The 24668-nt window shown below is 42.2% G+C and overlaps 1 protein-coding gene across 4 annotated transcripts in view; it reads right to left on the reverse strand.

Annotated features, from left to right (window-relative positions):
* Positions 1–1121: 1121 nt before the first annotated feature.
* LOC118375361 (synaptotagmin-C-like) overlaps positions 1122–24668 on the reverse strand; it is a 58478-nt gene continuing 34931 nt past the window's right edge. For all 4 annotated transcript variants that reach the window (XM_052491451.1, XM_052491449.1, XM_052491450.1 and 1 more), the window contains exons 6-13: positions 22048–22230; positions 19328–19454; positions 17380–17598; positions 13548–13668; positions 12125–12296; positions 4689–4818; positions 4025–4115; positions 1122–3560 (exon numbers count right to left, since the gene is read on the reverse strand). In XM_052491451.1, the coding sequence (XP_052347411.1) occupies positions 4029–4115; positions 4689–4818; positions 12125–12296; positions 13548–13668; positions 17380–17598; positions 19328–19454; positions 22048–22230 (1039 nt within the window). In that variant the 3' untranslated portion in view covers positions 1122–3560; positions 4025–4028. The remainder of the gene's footprint in view (positions 3561–4024; positions 4116–4688; positions 4819–12124; positions 12297–13547; positions 13669–17379; positions 17599–19327; positions 19455–22047; positions 22231–24668) is intronic.

Genomic DNA, 24668 nt, shown 5'->3' on the forward strand with positions numbered 1-24668 from the left:
GTGGCAGACCAGAGAAAGACACACTCAAGGCAGGCAGCAGCACTCCACTTTGCATTTAGATAAAGTGAAGACACAACAAAGAATTCATGACAAAGTGACTAAATAATTACACACGACGATAATACACAGTAGGAAAGAGAGAGAGGAAGGTCCTATAGGTTCAAAGAAGATTCCATACAGTATGGATACAGATATATATATATATAGCTCCAGTGTGTGTGTAGGCTACTGTATACGTACATAATACACAAGGCATGCACACACACACACCTACTTCACACTCAGTGATTAATAAACAAACACACACAGAATGAGGCTGGATGATACATATCCTTTATTTCCATGATCATTGCTTCAGCCACACCATCTCCCACACATTCACCTACATCATCTTCCTCTTCACCCTCCTCCCCCTAGTTCTCTGGCTGAAACAAGCATCCTGACTGAATATCTCACTTCTGTTCAAATGTCTATTTATCCGTTTAACCCATATAAAAAGTAATCTTCTGAAGAAATTATATATTTTTTAAAGAATCAAAAATGAAATCAGGAATAACTATTTAATGAAGATATACAGGATAAACAATGTTATTTATCATCATTGTTTTGATTACAGAGAGAACGATTGCTAGGTCTCCATTTTCGTCATTAGTAGTATTAATATCAAGTTCATTGTCAGGTTTTGCTTAAAGCATCATGTATCTAATTTTCATTGCATCAAGTTGACATCATTCATGTTAATATAAGCATGCACACATGTTTCCCCATGTCCATTCAGAACTGCACTAACACTGAGAGAGACAGAGGAGAGAGGAGTCCTACACACAGAGAGAGCGGGCAAGATGGAGGGAGGCGGAGAGAGGGGGTGAATGGCTGTGTGGAGAGAGAGGGAAGTGGGGAAAAGGGAGTTTTCAGAAATAGAGTGGGAGAACAAGCAATCAAAGAGAGCGAGAGACAGGTATAGAAAGAGATAAAAGGAGAGCGAGAGACAGGTATAGAAAGAGATAAAGGGGCAAGAGAAAGGTATATTCAGAGAGAGAGAGAGAGAGCGGCAGGCAGGCATAGAAAGAGATAAAGAGAAAGGTATATTGAGAGAGAGAAAGAGAGGTATATTTAGAGAGAGAGAAGTATATTTAGAGAGAGAGAGAGAGAGAGAGAGAGAGAGAGAGAGAGAGAGAGAGAGAGAGAGAGAGAGAGGGGTATATTTAGAGAGAGAGAGAGAGGGAGAGACAGGTATAGAGAGAGTTAAAGGGAAAATAGAAAGGTATAGAGAGAGAGAGAGAGAGAGAGAGAGAGAGAGAGAGAGAGAGAGAGAGAGAGAGAGAGAGAGAGAGAGAGAGAGAGAAAGAGGTGGAGGGTAATACTGAGAGCACACTAGCAACCTCCAGTGCTGAGTGAGTGCTAACACCACAGTGTTATGGGGCAGAGAATCATGTGGACTGCGAGGGATAGAGACAGAGCCTGGAGATAGGCCAATGGATCAATACTATAGTATCTACTTATACAGGCAGATCAATGACCTCCCAGAACAACCTGAGCAGACATACCAGTTCCAGATGGAAAACTTCTGGCTATGATATGGGATATACGGATTTAATCTGTGTACATACCAAGCATACCAGTAAGCATCCCTGCACTTCCTTGGCCTGAAGTTGGAATAGTAACTGGATCCCCCTGAATGCGTTTAAGGGGAAATGGCAGCCATAGCATTAGTAGTGCTAACTGTTAGTTGAGGTTATAGTAGCAGAAGTGGTGGTAGACATGGTTCTCTCATGGCAGGAGCCACATGGTGCTTAAAGAGGAAGTGCAGAGCGTAAACAGGGGGTCATCGTATTTCACTAAAGAAAAAGGACATGGCTACCCCCTCTCTGTCTCCCCGTTTGGAGGGACTGCTAGGGGACATAAAAGAGTCATTACTCAGCCCAAAATTCTACCTCAAGTAATCAAAACGTATCTAACATCACGGTGCCAACTGGTTTCCCCTCAGACACACAGTACACATTTACTAAAAGAAGTACACAACCAACACAGTTACTTAGATCAGGCAGGGGGGGCACTTTTGAGTGACGGACAGCTGATCTGGGAAACAACACACACAATACACTCTAATCTCTGTGAGAGACCGACTGTTCATCAGGGATCATAAGTATCCCACTCCCCACCAAGTGCAATGGGTCCTACACACAAATGGTTCCTCTAAGACACACAGGACAGAAGACACATTTTGTTCAAAGACAGGAGTTTCAGTCTGTGGATGCTAGGAATGGTGTGGGGCCGCGAGGACAGGTAGAAGATAGGGACGTCATGAGCACAGAAACGTGTCACACAGAAGGTCACAGTGACACACACACAAACATACAGGCATACACACACAGACGCACACGAATACAAAACACACACACAAATACAGAAATACACACAAATCAAAGCAACACAAATGTGTGTGTCCTTCTAACGTTGTCGTCCAGTCGGAGACATGATGGACTGCAGACTATTTTAATATTTTCAAATTAAATAATGTCTTTCCGAAAAACAAAATCTTGGAATGATAGAAAAATTCGATATAATGGTGAAATCCTTCCCTGTAGGATACATTTCCAGTAAGTGCACTCCAAGCCGAGCAGGTCCGTCCTCATCACAGTTCCCCTGTAGAGTCCTCTGGGGTAAAGTCTGCCAGTATGTCCAAACAGGGGAACACTATTCCTGTAACATCCCAAGGCGCTAAAATATTTCAGGTCTTCGAGTACTCACAGTCACATCCTTAGTGGATCGTAAAAAAATGGTATGGATAAATTCCTTTCTGGATGATTATATTACACAAACCCCCAAAACCAAACAAATAGAAAAATAAAAGCAAATTCACATTAATGAGCACCATGAAGAAGGTGACAAAATAATGAGGCGAAGGGACACATTTCAAGGTTACGTAACATGCTTCAGCAGATGGGTTCATCCACATTTCTCCCTCCCCTGACATCAATAATAACGACTGGCAAAGGTTCCTTCCTCCAGCTAAAAGAAGCCAGAAAAGCCCAGATCCAGAGGGTTGGCCCAAACCACTAGAGTCTCCACAACTGATGTTTGTCCTGCTGGAAACACTACATGGATGTTTCCTAACTCCTACACTTGTATACTAATGGCCTAAAGTAAAGCATTGACACGGTTTGTCTTTTGAAGTCCATACAGAGCAGAAACCTTAGGCCCAGGTTTGATTGGAGGGAGAAATGTAGATCATCACACTCCTCCTGGATGAATTACTGGCACTAACCTGAAGCACTGTGTGTGTGTGTGTGTGTGTGTGTGTGTGTGTGTGTGTGTGTGTGTGTGTGTGTGTGTGTGTGTGTGTGTGTGTGTGTGTGTGTGTCAGCGTTCTAAGTGTTGCTTGTATAGAATGTAGATTCTGTTTTCCTGTGCTTCGTTGCGACAGGACAGGAGCTGGAATATTCAGCAGTAGCAGTAGAACAGCAGTCGATGTGTCTCCTTATCTCTCTTTGTTTGGTGGAGAGAATTATTCACAGATGAGCAGAAAGAAAGTCTGGAACTGGAAAGATGATAATAACCTGGGGAGAAGAGGAAAAAGAGAGAGATAAAGCAGGAGAGACAGTACGGATGAGAAGATACATAAACAGAGAACAGAGCCTTAGAGTACAGTAAGACAGGGGGTGGGGTGCATAACATCTAGATGGTACAGATACTCTTGCCTCACAGCTCGTTAATCTAACAGCCTCTGAGTCTCAGCTGGATCACATTCACCAAGATTATAATCACAAAGTTGTGGTTATATAGGTCCCTCCAAAAAAAGCTATGGAATATTGAAAAATTATGTGTCAGGTTTGGGGTCCACTTCAATAAAGGCAATGCAGGAAATCAATTCAATCTAATTCATGAAGCAGAAATTGCCCGTCCTTTGTAATGACAATGTTTTCTAAATCATACAACTAATTTATCTGAATTGAAATGGAAAGGATTCCAACACTGGTCCTGGCACTACATGTGAGAGCATTGAACCAAGAGTTCTACTCACAGTTCTACTCAGAGTGGGGACTGTCCACCACGATGTGAGGCTTGGGAGAGGCTGCGGGACTCTTTGACACAAATGAGGCCACAAGTTTTTCCTGGAGAAATATATTAAAGCAGAGGTAGTATCACCAACACAGACACTGTAGATAACAAAGGTAAATGTATGCTAAAATAGATATTTCATTACTAATAAAAAATATGGTGAGTGGATGAGTAGTCAGACCAGTTGTTGTACAGTATGTTTCAAGCATCTCAGAGTAGGAGTACTGATCTAGGATCAGGTCCCCCCTGTCCGTGTCATCTTATTCAATGTGATCTAAAAGGAAAAACTGATCATCACTTCTACTCTGAGACGCTTGATACATACGGCCCCCAGAATACTGTGTGGTTACTTACAATGACTGAATAGAAAAACAAAGACTAGTTAGAACAGGGGAAAAGAAGGCCAAGTACAATTACATACATGAAGTAGGAAAATAGAATGAGAGCACAGGTCTGCACAAAAAAGCACTGTAGTCACGCACTCACTCACTCACTCACTCACTCACTCACTCACTCACTCACTCACTCACTCACTCACTCACTCACTCACTCACTCACTCACTCACACACACAGACACACTCAACGGTACACAGACACACACACATCACATCATGCACATAATTACCTCGACGAGCTGGTGCCAGTGGTCTATGGGCTTGCGGGGGTTGGCCAACATGGCAGTCCAGTGCTCCCTCCCAGGACCCTCAGCGTCACTGCCCACACGACACATTCCTATGACCTCATTATGACCAATACTGACCAACACACCGCCAGGTACAGAGAGAGCGAGAGAGAGAGAGAGAGAGAGAGAGAGAGAGAGAGAGAGAGAGAGAGAGAGAGACGGAGACGGAGAGGGAGAGAGACTGTGACGAACAGGCAAAGTAGGCCTCATTTATCAACCTTGAGTGCCAGGAAAATGAATGCGGCCACAGAGATTGGATATTCAATAGTGAGCGCACAATATACAGAGACTATTACAAAGGTTTCAATACAAATGGAGAGCACATTCATATCATACACAAACACACACACGCATGCATGCCCACACACAAACACACGCATGCATGCATACACACAAACACACACACAAAAGCATCGAACTATAGAGATGCTATAATCTGGGTTTTAAATGCATAAAAGATAACACACACACACAACTATAGAGATACTATAACCTACAACATGGGTTTAATAATAGATAAAGAAAACACAAACACACACCAGCCATGGTGTGATGATGGAGGGTGTGAGTGCCAGATAGAGAAACACTGGCATGGTTACACAGTGTCTCACCACCAGACACTATTTCCATTAGCATTAGCATAAACCATGTTTATTCATGAGGCGCCCATCCTCATGTAAAACAGGAGGAATCCACCAGGAGTCTGACTCACAGGGACAATCAGCTGTGTTCAACAGACCCCTGCTACACACCAACCAAATAACAACGTCTATCAACGGTACAGACCCACATAGTACTAACTACACACCAACCAAATAACAACGTCTATCAACGGTACAGACCCACATAGTACTAACTACACACCAACCAAATAACAACGTCTATCAACGGTACAGACCCACATAGTACTAACTACACACCAACCAAATAACAACGTCTATCAACGGTACAGACCCACATAGTACTAACTACACACCAACCAAATAACAACGTCTATCAACGGTACAGACCCACATAGTACTAACTACACACCAACCAAATAACAACGTGTATCAATGGTACAGACCGACCCACATAGTACTAACTACACACCAACCAAATAACAACGTCTATCAACGGTACAGACCCACATAGTACTAACTACACACCAACCAAATAACAACGTGTATCAACGGTACAGACCCACATAGTACTAACTACACACCAACCAAATAACAACGTCTATCAACGGTACAGACCCACATAGTACTAACTACACACCAACCAAATAACAACGTCTATCAACGGTACAGACCCACATAGTACTAACTACACACCAACCAAATAACAACGTCTATCAACGGTACAGACCCACATAGTACTAACTACACACCAACCAAATAACAACGTCTATCAACGGTACAGACCCACATAGTACTAACTACACACCAACCAAATAACAACGTGTATCAACGGTACAGACCCACATAGTACTAACTACACACCAACCAAATAACAACGTCTATCAACGGTACAGACCCACATAGTACTAACTACACACCAACCAAATAACAACGTCTATCAACGGTACAGACCCACATAGTACTAACTACACACCAACCAAATAACAACGTCTATCAACGGTACAGACCCACATAGTACTAACTACACACCAACCAAATAACAACGTGTATCAACGGTACAGACCCACATAGTACTAACTACACACCAACCAAATAACAACGTCTATCAACGGTACAGACCCACATAGTTCTAACTACACACCAACCAAATAACAACGTGTATCAAGGGTACAGACCCACATAGTACTAACTACACACCAACCAAATAACAACGTGTATCAAGGGTACAGACCCACATAGTACTAACTACACACCAACCAAATAACAACGTCTATCAACGGTACAGACCCACATAGTACTAACTACACACCAACCAAATAACAACGTCTATCAACGGTACAGACCCACATAGTACTAACTACACACCAACCAAATATCAACGTCTATCAACGGTACAGACCCACATAGTACTAACTACACACCAACCAAATAACAACGTGTATCAACGGTACAGACCCACATAGTACTAACTACACACCAACCAAATAACAACGTCTATCAACGGTACAGACCCACATAGTACTAACTACACACCAACCAAATAACAACGTCTATCAACGGTACAGACCCACATAGTACTAACTACACACCAACCAAATAACAACGTCTATCAACGGTACAGACCCACATAGTACTAACTACACACCAACCAAATAACAACGTCTATCAATGGTACAGACCCACATAGTACTAACTACACACCAACCAAATAACAACGTCTATCAACGGTACAGACCCACATAGTACTAACTACACACCAACCAAATAACAACGTCTATCAACGGTACAGACCCACATAGTACTAACTACACACCAACCAAATAACAACGTGTATCAACGGTACAGACCCACATAGTACTAACTACACACCAACCAAATAACAACGTCTATCAACGGTACAGACCCACATAGTACTAACTACACACCAACCAAATAACAACGCCTATCAACGGTACAGACCCACATAGTACTAACTACACACACCAACCAAATAACAACGCCTATCAACGGTACAGACCCACATAGTACTAACTACACACCAACCAAATAACAACGTGTATCAACGGTACAGACCCACATAGTACTAACTACACACCAACCAAATAACAACGCCTATCAACGGTACAGACCCACATAGTTCTAACTACACACCAACTAAATAACAACGTGTATCAAGGGTACAGACCCACATAGTACTAACTACACACCAACCAAATAACAACGTCTATCAACGGTACAGACCCACATAGTACTAACTACACACCAACCAAATAACAACGTCTATCAACGGTACAGACCCACATAGTACTAACTACACACCAACCAAATAACAACGTCTATCAACGGTACAGACCCACATAGTACTAACTACACACCAACCAAATAACAACGTCTATCAACGGTACAGACCCACATAGTACTAACTACACACCAACCAAATAACAACGTGTATCAACGGTACAGACCCACATAGTACTAACTACACACCAACCAAATAACAACGTCTATCAACGGTACAGACCCACATAGTTCTAACTACACACCAACTAAATAACAACGTGTATCAAGGGTACAGACCCACATAGTACTAACTACACACCAACCAAATAACAACGCCTATCAACGGTACAGACCCACATAGTACTAACTACACACCAACCAAATAACAACGTCTATCAACGGTACAGACCCACATAGTACTAACTACACACCAACCAAATAACAACGTCTATCAACGGTACAGACCCACATAGTACTAACTACACACCAACCAAATAACAACGCCTATCAACGGTACAGACCCACATAGTACTAACTACACACCAACCAAATAACAACGTCTATCAACGGTACAGACCCACATAGTACTAACTACACACCAACCAAATAACAACGCCTATCAACGGTACAGACCCACATAGTACTAACTACACACCAACCAAATAACAACGTCTATCAACGGTACAGACCCACATAGTACTAACTACACACCAACCAAATAACAACGCCTATCAACGGTACAGACCCACATAGTACTAACTACACACCAACCAAATAACAACGCCTATCAACGGTACAGACCCACATAGTACTAACTACACACCAACCAAATAACAACGTGTATCAACGGTACAGACCCACATAGTACTAACTACACACCAACCAAATAACAACGTCTATCAACGGTACAGACCCACATAGTACTAACTACACACCAACCAAATAACAACGTCTATCAACGGTACAGACCCACATAGTACTAACTACACACCAACCAAATAACAACGTCTATCAACGGTACAGACCCACATAGTACTAACTACACACCAACCAAATAACAACGTGTATCAACGGTACAGACCCACATAGTACTAACTACACACCAACCAAATAACAACGTCTATCAACGGTACAGACCCACATAGTTCTAACTACACACCAACTAAATAACAACGTGTATCAAGGGTACAGACCCACATAGTACTAACTACACACCAACCAAATAACAACGTGTATCAACGGTACAGACCCACATAGTACTAACTACACACCAACCAAATAACAACGTCTATCAACGGTACAGACCCACATAGTACTAACTACACACCAACCAAATAACAACGTCTATCAACGGTACAGACCCACATAGTACTAACTACACACCAACCAAATAACAACGTCTATCAACGGTACAGACCCACATAGTACTAACTACACACCAACCAAATAACAACGTGTATCAACGGTACAGACCCACATAGTACTAACTACACACCAACCAAATAACAACGTCTATCAACGGTACAGACCCACATAGTTCTAACTACACACCAACTAAATAACAACGTGTATCAAGGGTACAGACCCACATAGTACTAACTACACACCAACCAAATAACAACGTCTATCAACGGTACAGACCCACATAGTACTAACTACACACCAACCAAATAACAACGTCTATCAACGGTACAGACCCACATAGTACTAACTACACACCAACCAAATAACAACGTCTATCAACGGTACAGACCCACATAGTACTAACTACACACCAACCAAATAACAACGTCTATCAACGGTACAGACCCACATAGTACTAACTACACACCAACCAAATAACAACGTCTATCAACGGTACAGACCCACATAGTACTAACTACACACCAACCAAATAACAACGTCTATCAACGGTACAGACCCACATAGTACTAACTACACACCAACCAAATAACAACGTCTATCAACGGTACAGACCCACATAGTACTAACTACACACCAACCAAATAACAACGTCTATCAACGGTACAGACCCACATAGTACTAACTACACACCAACCAAATAACAACGTGTATCAACGGTACAGACCCACATAGTACTAACTACACACCAACCAAATAACAACGTCTATCAACGGTACAGACCCACATAGTACTAACTACACACCAACCAAATAACAACGTAAACAACGTCTATCAACGGTACAGACCCACATAGTACTAACTACACACCAACCAAATAACAACGTCTATCAACGGTACAGACCCACATAGTACTAACTACACACCAACCAAATAACAACGTCTATCAACGGTACAGACCCACATAGTACTAACTACACACCAACCAAATAACAACGTCTATCAACGGTACAGACCCACATAGTACTAACTACACACCAACCAAATAACGTCTATCTATGTTTTAGACTGACCCATGTTAGTTCACAACAATGTCTATTAAAGTAACTGTTCAGTGAAAATTACACTTTTCAATTTCCACAACAACCAGGAGCGTTGAAGCTCCATCGTTGGTCACCGCCTTTTAAGGTGTTGCATTCTGGTGATAAAAATTGTCAGACTGGAGCCTACATGTCAATTACATGAACTTTACAAAAATCATATGATCAAAGGTCATGAAGTTTGGACTGCAGTCGACTGCAACTTTCTGCAGTTGCTCTTCACCAACTTCATCCTGCAGTCATCACCTGCATTGTGGGAGGCTCTATTGTAAAACCAATCATTAGTTTAGCTTGAAACCCCTATTCGATTTTTGCCCCCCAAAAACATAATTGTCACGTCCTGACCTTAGTTCCTTTTTTATGTCTCTGTTTTAGTTTGGTCAGGGCGTGAGTTGGGGTGGGCATTCTATGTTTTGTAGTATTTCTATGTGTTTGGCCTGGTATGGTTCCCAATCAGAGGCAGCTGGCAATCGTTGTCTCTGATTGAGAACCATACTTAGGTAGCCTGTTCCCACCTGTGTTTGTGGGTAGTTGTTTTCTGTCTTTGTGTGTCTGCACCAGACATAACTGTTTAGTTTGTTCTGCTTTGTTGTTTTTATGTTCTAGTGTTCAGTTTCTTTATTAAATCTACCATGAACACGTACCACGCTGCACTTTGGTCCTCTTCACCTTCCACCTATGACAACCGTTACAATAATTCATGATGGTTGCTATTCTATTTCGTTTTGGAGGCAGTACAGTTTTAATTCTTCAAACGGGTTTGTTAATTATTTTTATTAAATTTACTAAATGGTTTTGAGTGATGATTAGTCATAATTAGTTTTTGTTTTAGTTTTAGTTTGCTATAATAACTTTGCTACACACCATAAAAATAACAACTACCAACAACAGACATGCACTTATCTAACAATTAACAACAGACATACCCTTATCTAACAATTAACAAGACATACCCTTATCTAACAATTAACAACAGACATACCCTTATCTAACAATTAACAAGACATACCCTTATCTAACAATTAACAACAGACATACCCTTATCTAACAATTAACAACAGACCTACCCTTATCTAACAATTAACAACAGACCTACCCTTATCTAACAATTAACAACAGACATACCCTTATCTAACAATTAACAACAGACCTACCCTTATCTAACAATTAACAACAGACATACCCTTATCTAACAATTAACAACAGACCTACCCTTATCTAACAATTAACAACAGACATACCCTTATCTAACAATTAACAACAGACATACCCTTATCTAACAATTAACAACAGACATACCCTTATCTAACAATTAACAACAGACCTACCCTTATCTAACAATTAACAACAGACCTACCCTTATCTAACAATTAACAACAGACATACCCTTATCTAACAATTAACAACAGACCTACCCTTATCTAACAATTAACAACAGACCTACCCTTATCTAACAATTAACATCAGACATACCCTTATCTAACAATTAACAACAGACATACCCTTATCTAACAATTAACAACAGACATACCCTTCTAACAATTAACAACAGACATACCCTTATCTAACAATTAACAACAGACATACCCTTATCTAACAATTAACATCAGACATACCCTTATCTAACAATTAACAACAGACATACCCTTATCTAACAATTAACAACAGACATACCCTTCTAACAATTAACAACAGACATACCCTTATCTAACAATTAACAACAGACCTACCCTTATCTAACAATTAACATCAGACATACCCTTATCTAACAATTAACATCAGACATACCCTTATCTAACAATTAACAACAGACATACCCTTATCTAACAATTAACATCAGACATACCCTTATCTAACAATTAACAACAGACATACCCTTCTAACAATTAACAACAGACATACCCTTATGCAGCAAACATCCAAATACATAGTCAGTATTATAATGGTATCAATTACATCCACATCCCACACAAACTCCCATTGTCCAGTAATAACAGCCCAGGTCTCTTCTTACCAGTCATAGTCCATGACAGCGATGATGATGGACACCCTGTCGATGTCCTCATGAGGGATGTCAAAGACTAGAGCCTCGTTGTAGGTGGGGTTCAACGTATTCTTCTTAATGGAGGTCTTCCTCTTCTTTAGTCTGCGGCCGTCACATATCAGAGAAGCCTTCACGTATGGGTCTGAGAGAAGGAGAAAGAGAGAGAGAAAGAAATAGAGGAAGAGAAGGGAAGAAAGAGAAAGAGTGGGACAAAGATAAGAGACAAACCTTGAGCAGGCTATTAACAAATTATACTCCCACGTCCAGGCATCTATCTATGTTTAACACATAAAAGACATCCAAATCAAGGCCCCTTGGACGAGGCGGATTAAGGCCAAAGTAAAACAGGTGGATTCACGTCAATTACCACAGAATACAAACTGCCGCTCTAGTCCATTGTAGCACTTACAGAATACTGAGAGTTACCATTTGATTTTATGGTGGATTGTTTTATACCTTCGTTAGGCATTCTAATAATCTCCTAATCATAAAAGCAATAATAACGGTGTGGCCTCATAATTTAGCGTGTCATTTCGTCAGTATAGTAACTGTTACCGTGGTAATGGAGGATCATCACATCCTCACAGGCAGGATTAATAACTGAATTACTTTAGTTAGGCGTTCATTAATGAAATCATCATCAGCTACCTAAGTCCCAGCCATCAATCAGGCCAGGACATGATTGTGTTTAAAGCGTTTGGTTGTTTGTTGGCTGCGGTTTTTAGCACTCCAACGTTTATGATTTTTGCTATTTGCTTGTGTTTCCAACATTGCCACAAAACAGATTTTTGGCACTTCATTATGTTTGTCACAGTTGAACAGTATTTATTTGGGAAATATTTACAGAATGTAACATATCAATATTCAAATATTCATGAATTCAGTCAATTGATGTGTTTGCTCCATCTGTTTATGCAGCCTAATTGCATTCAAATAATAGTTGAAATACAAAATGTGTGATGTAAGTCTTGTCAGGCTGTTTCTAACAGAAGAGACGACCCCCAGTGCTGTGAACAGTGTGCTGTTGTCAGTGTGCTGTTGTCAGTGTGCTGTGATCAGTGTGCTGTTGTCAGTGTGCTGTGATCAGTGTGCTGTTGTCAGTGTGCTGTTGTCAGTGTGCTGTGATCAGTGTGCTGTTGTCAGTGTGCTGCGGTCAGTGTGCTGTTGTCAGTGTGCTGTTGTCAGTGTGCTGTTGTCAGTGTGCTGCGGTCAGTGTGCTGTTGTCAGTGTGCTGTTGTCAGTGTGCTGTTGTCAGTGTGCTGCGGTCAGTGTGCTGTTGTCAGTGTGCTGTTGTCAGTGTGCTGCGGTCAGTGTGCTGCGGTCAGTGTGCTGTGGTCAGTGTGCTGTTGTCAGTGTGCTGCGGTCAGTGTGCTGCGGTCAGTAGGTAAGTCACCTGAGAAGCCGGTGAGGTCCATGGCTTTGAGGTTGGTGGCCTTGATGACAGTGGCGGTGAGCCGACCTGCCGTGGGCAGGTAACACAGAGAGAAGTTCAGCTCCCCGAGGTCAGCCTTCTCCTGTACAACACACACAGAGGTCAGAGTTCAAACACAGATCCCAGCAAACGTGTGCTAAACACTCAGCCAGTAATACCCAAAGAGCCACAGGCTGAGAGCAAAGGGTCTGTAAAAGAGACCACCATCTTGCATTTGGTTTGCTAAACCATGAAGCAGGCATCAGTGATAATTGCCACAGAGACATGACAGGTGTCACAATCTAAACAGGCAGCATATTCAAACTGAAGGCAACTGTCATCACAGTACAGTAATGAAATGTCAATCTTTCAATGTCCCCAAGAAGATAAAAGTTCAATTGAGCAAGATCTAAAGGCTATTTAAACACTCTCTCCTGCTTCCTTCTAACTCGACACAGCCAGTGGTCATGGTGGTGGCATAGTGGCATAGCAGTGGCATTATAATGGCAAAGCGGTAGCATTATAGTGGCATAGCAATGGCATTATAGTGGCATAGCAGTGGCATTATAGTGGCATTATAGTGGCATTATAGTGGCATTATAGTGGAATAGCAATGGCATTATAGTGGCAAAGCGGTTGCATTATAGTGGCATAGCGGTAGCATTATAGTGGCATAGCAGTGGCATTATAGTGGAATAGCAATGGCATTATAGTGGCATAGCGGTAGCATTATAGTGGCATAGCAATGGCATTATAGTGGCAAAGCGGTTGCATTATAGTGGCATAGCGGTAGCATTATAGTGGCATAGCGGTAGCATTATAGTGGCATAGCGGTAGCATTATAGTGGCATAGCAATGGCATTATAGTGGCATAGCAATGGCATTATAGTGGCATAGCAATGGCATTATAGTGGCAAAGCGGTAGCATTATAGTGGCATAGCGGTAGCATTATAGTGGCATAGCAATGGCATTATAGTGGCAAAGCGGTTGCATTATAGTGGCATAGCGGTAGCATTATAGTGGCATAGCGTATAGCATTATAGTGGCATAGCGGTAGCATTATAGTGGCATAGCAATGGCATTATAGTGGCATAGCAATGGCATTATAGTGGCATAGCAGTGGCATTATAGTGGCATTATAGTGTCATATGGTGGCATAAGGTGGCATAGCAGTGGCATTATAGTGTCATAGCAGCGGCATTATAGTGGCATAGTGGCGCCATTATAGTGGCAAAGTGGTTGCATTATAGTGGCATTATAGTGGCATTATAATGCATAGCGGTGGCATTATAGTGGCATAGCAATGGCATTATAGTGGCATAGCAATGGCATTATAGTGGCATAGCAATGTCATTATAGTGGCATAGCAATGGCATTATAGTGGCATAGTAGTGGCATTATAGTGGCATTATAGTGACATTATAGTGGCATATGGTGGCATAAGGTGGCATAGCAGTGGCATTATAGTGGCATAGCGGAGGCATTATAGTGGCATAGCAATGGCATTATAGTGGCATAGCAATGTCATTATAGTGGCATAGCAATGGCATTATAGTGGCATAGTAGTGGCATTATAGTGGCATTATAGTGACATTATAGTGGCATATGGTGGCATAAGGTGGCATAGCAGTGGCATTATAGTGGCATAGCGGAGGCATTATAGTGGCATAGCAATGGCATTATAGTGGCATAGCAATGGCATTATAGTGGCATAGTAGTGGCATTATAGTGGCATAGCAATGGCATTGTAGTGGCATAGTAGCGGCATTATAGTGGCATAGCAATGGCATTGTAGTGGCATAGTAGCGGCATTATAGTGGAATAGCAATGGCATTATAGTGGCATAGCGGCGGCATTATAGTGGCAAAGCGGTTGCATTATAGTGGCATTATAGTGGCATTATAGTGGCATAGCAATGGCATTATAGTGGCATAGTAGTGGCATTATAGTGGCATAGCAATGGCATTGTAGTGGCATAGTAGTGGCATTATAGTGGCATAGCAATGGCATTATAGTGGCATAGTAGTGGCATTATAGTGGCAAAGCGGTTGCATTATAGTGGCATTATAGTGGCATTATAATGGCATAGCGGTGGGATTATAGTGGCATAGCAATGGCATTATAGTGGCATAGCAATGTCATTATAGTGGCATAGCAATGGCATTATAGTGGCATAGTAGTGGCATTATAGTGGCATTATAGTGGCATTATAGTGGCATAGCGGTTGCATTATAGTGGCATAGCAATGGCATTATAGTGGCATAGTAGTGGCATTATAGTGGCAAAGCGGTTGCATTATAGTGGCATAGTAGTGGCATTATAGTGGCATAGCAGTGGCATAGCAATGGCATTATAGTGGCATAGTAGTGGCATTATAGTGGCATAGCAATGGCATTATAGTGGCATAGCAATGGCATTATAGTGGCATAGTAGTGGCATTATAGTGGCATTATAGTGGAATAAGGTGGCATAGCAGTGGTATTATAGTGGCATAGCGGAGACATTATAGTGGCATAGCGGTGGCATTATAGTGGCATTATAGTGGTGGTATAATTATAGTGGCATAGCGGCAACATTATAGTGGCATAGTGGTGGCATTATAGTGGATAGCAGTGGCATTATAGTGGATAGCAGTGGCATTATAGTGGCATTACAGTGGCATTACAGTGGCATATGGTGGCATAAGGTGGCATAGCAGTGGCATTATAGTGGATAGCAGTGGCATTATAGTGGCATTACAGTGGCATTACAGTGGCATATGGTGGCATAAGGTGGCATAGCAGTGGCATTATAGTGGCATAGCGGTGGAATTATAGTGGCATTATAGTGGCATTATAGTGGTGGTATAATTATAGTGGCTCGGCACAGCCAGTGGCATAGCGGTGGCATTATAGTGGCATAGCGGTGGCATAATAGTGGCATAGCAATGGCATTATAGTGGCAAAGCGGTTGCATTATAGTGGCATTATAGTGTCATAGCAGTGGCATTATAGTGGCATATGGTGTAATTATAGTGGCATTATAGTGGCATTATAGTGGTGGCATAGTGGTGACATTATAGTGGCATTATAGTGGCATAGTGGTGGTATAGTGATAGCATTATAGTGGCATTATAGTGGCATAGTGGTGGCATTATAGTGGCATACTGGTGGCATAGTGGTGGCATTATAGTGGCATATTGGTGGCATAGTGGTGATATAGTGGTGACATTATAGTGGCATTATAGTGGCATAGTGGTGGTATAGTGGTGACATTATAGTGGCATTATAGTGGCATAGTGGTGGCATTATAGTGGCATAGTGGTGGCATTATAGTGGTATTGTGGTGGTACAGTGGTGGCATTAAAGTTGCATATTGGTGGCATAGTGGTGACATTATAGTGGCATTCTAGTGGCATAGTGGTGGTATAGTGGTGACATTATAGTGTCTTAGTGGTGGCATTATAGTGGCATAGTGGTGTCATTATAGTGGCATAGTGGTGGCATAGTGGTGGTATAGTGGTAGCATTGTAGTGGCATAGTGGTGGTATAGTGGTGGCATTATAGTGTCATAATGGTGGCATTATAGTGACATAGTGGTGGCATTATAGTGGCATATCGGTGGCATTATAGTGGCATAGTGGTGGTATTGTGGTAGCATTATAGTGGCATAGTGGTGGCATTATAGCGGCATAGTGGTGTCATTATAGTGGCATAATGCTGGCATTATAGTGGCATAGTGGTGATACTATAGTGGTATAGTGGTGTCATCATGGTAACATAGTGGTGGCATTGCGTTGGCATTATGGTGTCAGGCATGGGCTCTCTCTCTCACCGCTGTGCCCTCCACTATGTCCCTCCAGACAGGCTTTTCCCCTGTGCCCTCGCTGAAGTCCAGAAGGTTGTCCACAACCACCTGGCCAATCAGGTCGTGTCTGGAAAAGCGGTCAAAGTCGTAGACAGAGAAGTGTAGCTTCCGGGAGTGCAGCTCTGCCAGGGGGACACCGAACTGGAACGTCTCGTTGAAGATAGGGTTTAGGGTCTTTCTGTGGACCTGTGGGAGAGAGGAGAGGGGGGAATTGAGGAGGGAGAGTGGTATAGAGGTAAAGAGGCGAAGGGGAGAGAAAGGGGAAGGAGAGGGAGAGAGAGAACGAGAGTCAAGAAAAGTGTAATGGTTTTCCTCCTCTTCATCTGAAGAGGAGAAGCGAGAAGGATCAGAGGACCAATATGCGGTGTGGTAAGTGTCCATGGTATTTATTTAAACACATAAACTGAACACTCCATACAAAAACAATAAACGGAACGTGAACAACCAAAACCGAAAACAGTACCATGTGGTATAGAACACAGACACGGAAACAATCACCCACCAACAAACAGTGAAACCCAGATTACCTAAGTATGATTCTCAATCAGAGACAACTAACGACACCTGCCTCTGATTGAGAACCATACTAGGCCGAACACAGAAAAACAACCTAGACACACAAAACATAGAAAGCCCACCCAGCTCACATCCTGACCATCTAAAACAAACAATTAACACAATAACTTGGGTCAGAACGTGACAAAAAGAGTCTGCAAGAGAGTCTGCTAGAGAGTCTGCAAGAGAGTCTGCAAGAGAGTCTGCTAGAGAGTCTGCTAGAGAGTCTGCTAGAGAGTCTGCTAGAGTCTGCAAGAGAGTCTGCTAGAGAGTCTGCAAGAGAATCTGCAAGAGAGTCTGCTAGAGAGTCTGCAAGAGAGTCTGCTAGAGAGTCTGCAAGAGAGTCTGCAAGAGAGTCTGCAAGAGAGTCTGCAAGAGAGTCTGCTAGAGAGTCTGCTAGAGAGTCTGCAAGAGAGTCTGCTAGAGAGTCTGCAAGAGAGTCTGCAAGAGAGTCTGCAAGAGAGTCTGCTAGAGAGTCTGCAAGAGAGTCTGCTAGAGTCTGCAAGAGAGTCTGCTAGAGAGTCTGCTTGAGAGTCTGCAAGAGAGTCTGCTAGAGAGCCTGCTAGAGAGTCTGCAAGAGAGTCTGCAAGAGAGTCTGCTAGAGAGTCTGCAAGAGAGTCTGCAAGAGAGTCTGCAAGAGAGTCTGCTAGAGAGTCTGCAAGAGAGTCTGCTAGAGAGTCTGCAAGAGAGTCTGCAAGAGAGTCTGCAAGAGAGTCTGCTAGAGAGTCTGCAAGAGAGTCTGCAAGAGAGTCTGCAAGAGAGTCTGCAAGAGAGTCTGCTAGAGAGTCTGCAAGAGAGTCCGCTAGAGTCTGCAAGAGAGTCTGCTAGAGAGTCTGCAAGAGAGTCTGCTAGAGAGTCTGCAAGAGAGTCTGCTAGAGAGTCTGCAAGAGAGTCTGCAAGAGAGTCTGCAAGAGAGTCTGCTAGACAGCCTAACATATTTATTCAGATTAGGCTGAACGAAATATCAGCTATTTCCAATGTGTAAGGGAGGAGACTACGCATTTATAAATTATAAAAAATTACTGACAGTAATTTAGAATAAAATCCCAACTTGAGAAACGGCAATGAAACTCCGCACAAATCTCTCGTGGTGATGCATACACAAATCTCTGAGTGACATCAATGGATGATTCACATAGAACATTTATCAATTGGCATCAGAGTGAAACTACACATTTGGCAGGTTAGTATTTTACTGTGCCTTCAAACTGGACTGAAAACCAGCCCAATTTGTGTGAAAACTGACAAGTGTAATAAATGACAGCCTGATCCCAGATCTGTTTGCACTCTTCTAAGGTATTTATGGTCATTGGCAAGACAGCACAAACAGATCTGGGATCAGGCTTGATAAATGTGTTACCTTGGTCTGGAACTTCTTCTTCCTGTCTGGTAGTAGGTAGATCTTAACGTAGGGGTCTGAGAAGCCGTTGGCGTCCTTGGCAGCCAGGTCTACAGCCTTCAGGATCTTCACCACTAGCTGCTCTGTACTGCAGACGAGGACACACATATACAATCTATGTTAGACTCACCGTCTGGGACACACACACATAACACGATCTATATGTCAAACTTAGCTGGACAGACATAGGGCGACAGAGTAGATAGAGAGACAGTGGAGTGGTTAGGAGAGTATGTTGTATCTATGGAGTGGGTCGATGGGGATCCATTGAGGTCTAGGATGAAGCAGCCCGTGACACTGATTTAAAGGTTTACTCCCTACTAATGGGGAATGTGAGGAAGGTAGATCTGTGAATGAGAGCAACTTCTACAAGTAGCATAATCCATTGCTACAAAGCTACAGATTGGCTCCAGCAGTTCCAGAGAGAGAAGCCAAGCCATTAATACTCCTCATAGTAGGCTATTCCACTGTGTTATGGTCAGTCTGGGTCACACACACACACACACACACACACACACACACACACACACACACACACACACACACACACACACACACACACACACACACACACACACACACACACACACACACACACACACACACACAGTCGTGCTACACACACACAGTCGTGCACATATACACATGCATACACACACACACACACGAAGATGTCAAACTAAACCACCAACGTCCAGTGGTCTGTCTGCAGAACTACTTATGAGGGATTTAATTAAGAGAGTGAAGATGGCTGGCAGGCCTTTACTCAGACCTCATTATACCCTGTCTTTCTGCGTTAACGAGCGTGTCACCACTTCATTACGGGCCTTTAGGAGCACAGCGTGAACTCTGGGGAAGAGAGCACCACCAGGCCATAGCCAATAGCAGCTCAGACAAACACACTGTTTAATCATCTGGCCCAATCAGGACTGAGATAAGCCTGTTGATGACACGATTGCATCCAATCAGGTTTCATGTTTATCATGCAATCACGTCCAATTAAGGAAATCAGGTAAACATGCCAATCCTACAATCACATCAAATCAGGGATAAGATTAATACCGTCATTAGTAAATTAGGAAGTTATATTTAAATTGGATAAACACGTTAAGCAGAGAAACATGTCCAATTATTATTTCTTAAGTCTATCTACTTACTTTAAGTCTAGTATCATCTCCGCTTAGAAGTTGATACACACTGTCAGTACGTGTTGGGAACTGTAGTCCTTATGACTCTGAGCAGTGTAGTTTTATAAAACATAATTGAAAATGCCAGGTGAGTCCTGTATAAAAGCTGTCCCTGATGGCATGTCACATCCAACAACATTACCTCATTACAACAACAAACACTGTAGTGTTCCTACTCTCTACTTACTCTCTTTGAACATCAAGACAACAAAGAGCAGGAACAAAAGACAACCTTTAAAAAATATATATATATTTAACTACGCAAGTCAGTTAAGAACAAATTCTTATTTACAATGACGGCCTACTAACACGGTCCCAGAAGCACTCGGCAGAAAATACACCTATTACTGATGTGTCAGAGGGAAATTCGCTATACTATTCCTCAATGGCTGGAAACCGCCCTATTCCCACAGCACTAGTGTCAGCTTTTAACTACATTGTCAATAAAAAATACATTTCCCAAAGGGCTGAGGGAAAATTGACATTGTTATCCTGACTGCTATTCCCCAAATGTGCTCGGGTCTAGCACGTTAACATTGATGTATGGTAAATACATTACAATTATCCCACACAGTGCTCACAGTGTGAAGAGAAGGTGACACATTATCTCTCTCTCCCGCTCTCTCTATCTGTCTCCTCTCTCTCTAGATTTTCTAACAAAGATTCACAGTGTGTCAGAAAGCAGAGCAGAACAAATGATCTTGTGACGTGAGGTAGAAATACATGTAGGTACAGGTAGAGATACACCAACAGCTCCCCTCCCTCCCTCCCTCCCCCTCCCTCCCTCCCTCCCTCCCTCCCTCCCTCCCTCCCTCCCTCCCTCCCTCCCTCCCTCCCTCCCTCCCTCCCTCCCTCCCTCCCTCCCTCCCTCCCTCTAATTCTGTGTGTCTGTAATTCGTGCTATAACAGTCTGGTGTTATTATGTGTTGACAGGGTCTGCTGTTTAAAGTAGCTCACCATATATAATTCATGACCCTAACTGCCTCTCACTCCCTTGTTTTTCAAACATCAGCACTTTCTTTCTCCATTGTAATGTTTCTTTGTGTGACGGCAGAAAGAAAGGACCCCACCAGGCAGCCACAGAGCCACAGATAGACTGAGACTGAGATTGACCTAGCAGACTGTACTACACTACCCCTGATCTCTCCCTCCTCTCTGTCCTCCCTCCATCTTCCCATCTTCAACCCTCCGGAGGGGGGCACGTCCACCATTTACATAAACAGAGTCTGTGGTGCAGAAAACCTACAACATACATCTATATATCTTGTGTACACTATTTAGTCCATAATGTAAAGATATATATGGGTGATAAAAACTGCCCATTGTGTGATACTTGACACTGCAATGATAGAGTTTCTAGGGCAAGTACCTTAACTCAGCTGTGATGACAGAGCAGCTGTTGATCCTCTGTCTAAGCCTTAATGTAATGTATATTTAACAGTGCACTCAGACCGAGGTGTGAAGAGGATTAATTAAGTGAATCGGTTCACTCACTTGAAGGCGTAGCGCAGGAGGAAGCTGATCTTGCCACAATTGTCCCCTGCTTTCCCTTCCCCCTGGTCGCCCCCACGCAGTCTGTAGAGTTCCGGTTTGATTTGGCCAATGCTGGTCACCTGCTCGCTCTTCTCCTCACCATGGAAATCAGGGCTGGACAACTGGTGAGTCATGGGCTTGGGCCTGGGGAGAGAGAAGGGCTTAATAGACACAACACTCACTGGAGAGACAGACCGGGTTAAAGGAGAAGTTCTCTTTATTACAACCAAATCTACATTTTTGAAGACACATTTTCATGTGTACCACATCTTAATACCTGCATCACTATACTGAGAGCTTTGCCGTTTCTAAAAGGATGTATTTGGGTGTTTTTGGAGCCTTTTTTCATGTTTTTTCAGGGCCTCGTACTGCACAACCAGGATGAGGAAGTGATTTGCATGTTTGGGGTAAATTTCCCAAAAACAAGTGAGATCACATAAAAGGTGTCTGGACCCTTCTATAACATGACATTTACATCAAAAATAGAAACAGAGTCGTAAAAAAGAAAACTAACACACTAAACATATCGATAGGGTTCATTCACAGACATACATTCACTGGAGAGGCAGACAGAATAACACTCAGAAAATGTATACACTAGACAACCAATCACAGAAATATGATGACCTTTAGATAATATAATATAATCTATAGTATAATTATCACATACTTAAAAATATATACAGTACCAGTTGATAATTTGGACACACCTACTCATTCAAGGGTTTTTCTTTATTTTTACTATTTTCTACATTGTAGAATAATAGTGAAGACATCACAACTATGAAATAACACATATGGAATCATGTAGTAACCAAAAAAAGTGTTAACAAATCAAAATATATTTTAGATTTAAGATTCTTCAAAGTAGCCACCCTTTGCCTTGATGACAGCTTTGTACACTTTTGGCATTCTCTCAACCAGCTTCATGAGGAATGCTTTTCCAACAGTCTTGAAGGAGTTCACACATATGCTGAGCACTTGTTGGCTGCTTTTCCTTCACTCTGCAATCCAACTCATCCCAAACCATCTCAAGTGGGTTGAGATCGGGTGACTGTGGAGGCCAGGTCATCTGATGCAGCACTCCATCACTCACCATCTTGGTCAAATAGCCCTTACACAGCCTGGAGGTGTGTTGGGTCATTGTCCTGATGAAAAATAAATTACAGTCCCACTAAGCGCAAACCAGATGGGATGGCGTATCACTGCAGAATGCTGTGGTAGCCATGCCATGGTTAAGTGTGCCTTGAATTCTAAATACAGACAAGTGTCACCTGCAAAGCACCCCACACCATCACAACTCCTCCTCCATGCTTCACGTTGGGAACCACACACCTACTTTGCGTCTCACAAAGACACAGCGGTTGGAACCAAAAATAAAAAATGTGGACTCATCAGACCAAAGGACAGATTTCCACCAGTCTAATGTCCATTGCTCGTGTTTCTTGGCCCAAGCAAGTCTCTTCTTATTGGTGTCCATGAGTAGTGGTTTCTGTGCAGCAATTAAACCATGAAGGCCTGATTCACACAGTCTCCTCTGAACAGTTGATGTTGAGATGTGTCTGTTACTTGAACTCTGAAGCGTTTATTTGGGCTGCAATTTCTGAGGCTGGTAACTCTAATGAACTTATCCTTTGCAGCAGAGGTAACTCTGGGTCTTCCTTTCCTGTGTTGGTCCTCATGAGAGCCAGTTTCATCATAGCACTTGATGGTTTTTGCAAATGCACTTGAAGAAACGTTCAAAGTTCTTGAAATGTTCCGCATTGACTGACCTTCATGTCTTATTAAAGTAATTCTGGACTGTAATTTCTCTTTGCTTATTTGAGGTGTTCTTGCCATAATATGGATTTGGTCTTTTACCAAATAGGGCTATTCTCTGTATACCACCTCTACCTTGTCACAACACAACTGATTGGCTCAAACGCATTAAGAAGGGAAAAAAATCCACGAATGAACTTTTAACAAGGCACACCTTTTTAATTGAAATGCATTCCAGGTGACTACCTCATTAATCTGATTGAGAGAATGCCAAGAGTGTGCAAAGGAAAATGGTGGCTACTTTGACGAATATCAAATATCAAATATATTTTGATTTGTGGTTACTACATGATTCCATATGAGTTATCTCATAGTTTTGATGCCTTCACTATTATTCTACAATGTAGAAAATAGTAAATATATAGAAAACCCCTGGAATGAGTAGTTGTGTCCAAACATTTGACTGGTACTGTATACACAGTGCATTCGGAACGTATTCAGACCCCTTGATTTTTCCCCCACATTTTGTTACTTTACAGCCTTATTCAAAAATGTATTCAATTGTTTTTTCCCCCTCATCAATCTACACACAATACCCCATAATTCCAAAGCAAAAACAGGTTTAGACATTTTTTCAAATGTATAAAAAAAGAAAAACTAGTATTCAGACCCGTTACTCAATACTTTGTTTACCTTTGGCAGCAATTACAGCCTCAAGTCTTCCAAGGTATGATGCTACAAGCTTGGCACACCTGTATCTGGGGAGTATCTCCCATTCTTCTCTGCAGATCCTCAAGCTCTGTCAGGTTGGATGGGGACCTTTA

This window comes from Oncorhynchus keta, chromosome 32 (assembly GCF_023373465.1).
Source record: "Oncorhynchus keta strain PuntledgeMale-10-30-2019 chromosome 32, Oket_V2, whole genome shotgun sequence".
NCBI lineage: Eukaryota > Metazoa > Chordata > Actinopteri > Salmoniformes > Salmonidae > Oncorhynchus > Oncorhynchus keta.